The sequence below is a fragment of the Solanum dulcamara genome, chromosome 8 (genome assembly GCF_947179165.1).
Source record: "Solanum dulcamara chromosome 8, daSolDulc1.2, whole genome shotgun sequence".
Taxonomy (NCBI): Eukaryota; Viridiplantae; Streptophyta; class Magnoliopsida; order Solanales; family Solanaceae; genus Solanum; species Solanum dulcamara.
Genome location: NC_077244.1, coordinates 4,023,201 through 4,028,003, shown reverse-complemented (window position 1 = coordinate 4,028,003; position 4,803 = coordinate 4,023,201). Strand labels below are relative to the sequence as shown.

General features: G+C 28.2%; 1 protein-coding gene across 1 annotated transcript; it reads right to left on the bottom strand.

The window, feature by feature from the left end:
• Positions 1–3,795: 3,795 nt before the first annotated feature.
• On the bottom strand, positions 3,796–4,426 carry LOC129898609 (uncharacterized). The gene is made up of 2 exons (XM_055973209.1): positions 4,294–4,426; positions 3,796–4,170 (listed from the first exon to the last, which is right to left on the bottom strand). The coding sequence occupies exons 1-2, from the start codon at positions 4,328–4,330 to the stop codon at positions 3,887–3,889; spliced, it is 321 nt and encodes a 106-aa protein (XP_055829184.1). The 5' UTR covers positions 4,331–4,426; the 3' UTR covers positions 3,796–3,886.
• Between the last annotated feature and the right edge of the window lie 377 nt (positions 4,427–4,803).

Sequence of the window (4,803 nt, the reverse complement as noted above, 5' to 3'; positions counted from 1 at the left end):
CACTCGTCCTTCAATTCACACTGTTTTGGAATAAGCTTTCTCAACTCTTGAATTTCAGGCCATTCGTATGAGAATTTGCCTATCACAACATACTCCAAATTCTCATTAATTATCATCTGATTCACCTCCGCTTGGTCCGATATAACTTGTGGTTCTCCATGAAGATATGATATCTGTTTAATTGATAACGGCTTAACATGTTCTTTTGGTTGTTTCAAAGCTGCAGCATCAGACATCTCTGGTGGCCCTCCTTCAGACAAGGGATGACCGCTGGCCGGAACGGCCATGGTCACCGAGTAGGCAAACTAGATAGAGAATTAACGTAAGTTCCTTTCACTTTGTGTTTTTTTTTTCTTAAGAACACAGCAATAATGTTGCTCTTCTTTGTTCTTTATTATTCATCTTTTTGTTTATATCGAGAGGCTTAAAATACATTTCTTGGACAAAATCAATATGTTTTTTTATAAGAAAAGTATGAAATTGTAAATATATTTGATCGTTTGATTTTTAATTATGTTACATATTATTGCAGTATGTGATCCGAGTTTGACATACATATCAAAAGCAAGAATGTTTTCCTCAAGGAAAAATAATGAGAACTTGAAGATGAAGAATATGTTAGAAGAGTTGAGAGGAGATACAAGAGCAAAAAAACTACATTAAGCAACTTGATCAGGTGCAACAAAATCATGTATATAATTCGAGGAAAGATAGAATTGATGCCTCAAATGATCTCAATGGATTGAAGTATAAAGAGACAAAAATTGAAGACAAATTAATAAAAAATGGTGTTAGTTACTACAAAAATTTTTAGTTTCAATTAAGTCGATACTATGAGTTTACAGTTTAGTGGTATCGATGAGAGCCTTTCACACAATAGGTGTTCGCAGATTACAATTTAGTGATATTGATGAGAATCTTTCACATAATAGATGTTCTTATATTACAATTTAGTGGTATCGTCTTTTACACCATATGTGTTCTAAGATTACAATATAATAGTATTGATGAGAGCCTTTCACAGAATGATGTTATGAGTTTACAATTCAATGGTATCAATGAAAATCTTACGCACAATGAAAAAGCAGAGCTATATATACTTTGATGCCTTACAAAAGTTGAGGAAAAAGAATGAGCAACTCCCACATTGAAACAGAAAGCAAACGCACAAATATGTTTTTATATAAAATGGTAATAAACATTTACAGACAACTTAAGCAGCCACTCAGTGTGCAGAAAGTGAACTATTCTGTCGCCTTTTACTAAAAATTACTGTATGTGCATTGTAAATAGTGACATACGTTCATTGAGGTCATTTCTTTCTTGTCTTAGATATCTTTAAAATTAAAGAGATAATAGTCAATTTACACTTTGTTTGGTTGACTATTACATATTGTTTCACTTCATAATGTATTGTATTATGTTATATTATATTATACTGTATTATTTTAATGAATACAGTATTTGGATAAATTGTATTGTTTTCCGTCGTTACATAATACCACACTTTCATGATATCTAATTATTAAATAATAAATAAAAATAAAATGAGAAGAAAATTTTAAGGTAATGACGCGATCACACTAAATTAGTCGTTACATAAAATGACTCTTTTCGTCGTTACCTAACGATGGATTTAAATGATACAATACAATATAATTTAAGTAACAATCAAAATAAACATTGTATTTCAACTAACAATAAAATACAATACAACGGGCAACAATCATCCAAACAAGAGGTTAATCTTCTATTCTCTATTGAGGTTACTTATTCCTCGTTTTGGATATCTTAATTTCTAATTAAATCTCTCTTAGTCTAGTTGCATATCTATTAGCTCAACATTCTCAATTTCCATTTTCTAAAGGTAAGAGTTTATGACTGGCCAACATTCCGCTCCTTACGACATAACAATTTAGCTACTACTATATAGAACTTGTCTTTAAGTTTTGATGGTATCTTTTTGGCGCAGAAGATTCTAGATGCGAGCCTCCATTTTATCAAATCCTGTTCCAATACAATGAATGGCATTCTCGTCAATCTCCCCATTACCTTGGATAATAAATCAAGATACTTAAAACTTGCTTTCTTTTGAATGATCAAAGTATCAAACCTCACTTTCACACCAGGCTCAAATATTTCGCTGCTAAACTTGCACTCCAACTATTTTACCTTTAAATATTAGATTCACCTTGTTTGTCTGAATAACAAATTTAGCATATCGATCGAAACTTACTCATACTCACAAAGCAAAACTAACAAAGGAGGACAGCAAGCAATTACAAAGTTAAATGAACTCTTCAAAAATAATTGATAATTGTCGATATTTAACCAATTAACCCAACACATGGCTTTTTGCACTACATCTACTATCCACCAGCAAACATATATTTTAATGATCAACAAGAAAGGAATTACATCTTAAATGCATTAAAAAATAAATGGAGGGGAGCAGGGCGGCTCAACACAAGTAGAGGTCTATAGCAAAATTTCGATTAGAGGCTTAAAATTTAAATAAATTTTATATGTATTTTTTAAAAAATTATTTTTCTTACACCTTTTAGATGCAAATTATTATTTAATATTTTTTAAAATGATTTTTTTGAATATCATTTTTTTCAAATCATTAATTTTAGGTAAGATTTTATCGATTCAACATTGAGAAACATCATTTCACGAAGACAATTATTGTATGAATTGTTAACATAATTCTATAAGTAATACGTTGACAAGTTTTAAATAAAGATAAGAGTTACAACCATAGAATCCGATTAAAGAAGTTGATAACTTGGTCCCCACTTTAGTATGTTTGTTGTTATACTTGAAAATTTTAAAAACATGTAAGAAAATAATTTGCAATTCACTATATTCAACACCTTTCGTACTATTGATTCATTTTTTTTTATATAGAGAGTAATATTCTAACTTATCAAAAAATTGAAAAAGGAGAGTACCTAAACAGTTAAAAGAGAATAAAATAATGCGGAAAGAAGGTAAGAAGACAAAATAATATTTTCTTGATTTCTTTTATTTGAACTAGGCTAAAGAAAATAAAATAATATAATTTTTTTAAAAAATATTATCATAAATAATTATTTTTTCTATAAAAGATTAACATATAATTTATTTTTAGTAAAAATTTGAGACCCCAGGCATATGCCTTATTATTTAGTAAATAGTAAATGCATATTTTTTCTCTTAAACTTGCTCAATTTTTTCCTTCAAAACACTTGGATTAAGGACTACATTTATTAGATATTAGAGCACTAACAGTGGGACAAAATTGTAATTAATATCTCTACAATATCTGCTTGCTATGTAGTATATTTCAAGATGTTTACATTTTATTTTGTTTGTGAGAATGGTAATAGAGTATTACTTATACAGCATAATAGTTGAGTTACTCCCTTGGATATTATCAAGTCGAGTATGGTCTATCGAATACAGTCTTTTTATACAAAGAATGCAATTAATCATAATGAAGTGAAATAAAAGCATCAATAAAAATTATGGTGGGATACAGTCTTAATTAGAGGTCTCGAATTTAATTTTTGATTATGAAAAATAAATCCTATTAAGGAGCACTTTTTGCTTTACGCGACACGAATTCCCATAAATTGAAACTCCAACGAGAGTACTAAACATCGAGGGAAAAGAAAGTATCATTATATTGGTTTAAGACTGCAATTTCATTTAATTAAAATAAAAACGTTAGATTAAAAGATGAATAGATCAATTCTCAATAAAAACTTTATTTAAATATATATCAAAAAAACTTTAACTCCTAGTAATAAATCTAGAAAAATCCAAAAACTAAATTTTATGGATTAAGTAGAATCTAAACATTTTAGTAAATAACTTGCAAGCAATAAATAAATAAATAGCATTATATCATTCTTTTAGGAACTCCAGATCTCTCCAATCTGTCTTCGAGTTGATCCTCTTTGTCCTTCAACTTCCAAAGATCACTTGTGGCCTCAAATCTTTCTTTCCTCGTATCAGTTCCACTTTCTTGCTGATTTTTAATATAATTTGTTCGTTGATCTATCTCTTGTCTCGTATCGACCAACTTCTCCCAGTTCTTCTCAATTGTTTTGCCTTTTGAGGTAGACATTCTTGATTTAATTTGGTGTGTAAGTACTATATAGAGTATCAAACTAGTTCGAACAACTGTGAATGCAAAAGTAATAAAGTTAATGAAAAATCAAATTAAAATATCGTATATAATAAAAGTAACTTATTTTCTACTACGTTAAAAGAAAACATGTATTGATTTTGTGGCTATGAACTTACGTTGATGATGAAGCCTAACTCTGTTTATTACATGCATAATACTTCATTGTTCTTTTGTTTATATAGACATCAATAACTCAGTTTTTTCCTTAATTATTTTTATATTCTCTTTTACTCGTGCAAATCAATGTAAATATTACTAAAAAAGTAAGAATTACCATATTTTGAAAGAAAACCGCTAGGAAAACATTAGAAAATTTAAGAAAAATAATTAAACTCCAATAAAAGAGTGAACAAAGAAAAGGAAAATTTGATAAATGAAATAATTAAGGAAATAATAACATAGTGGAAGAGAGTTCTTCTAATTGTTTATTTTATTTAATTTGGGTTGGTTCTTTTATTTTAAAGCAACTCAAGTTAGAAAAAAAAACTAAAAAAGAAATAAGTGTGTACCATTGAAATTAACTATAATAGTAATAAAATATTAAGAAAATAAATAAATCGTTTTACATTATTATTATTATTGGTCAAAGTATATTATTTTTTTCTTATTTCATGGAAACTTTTCCT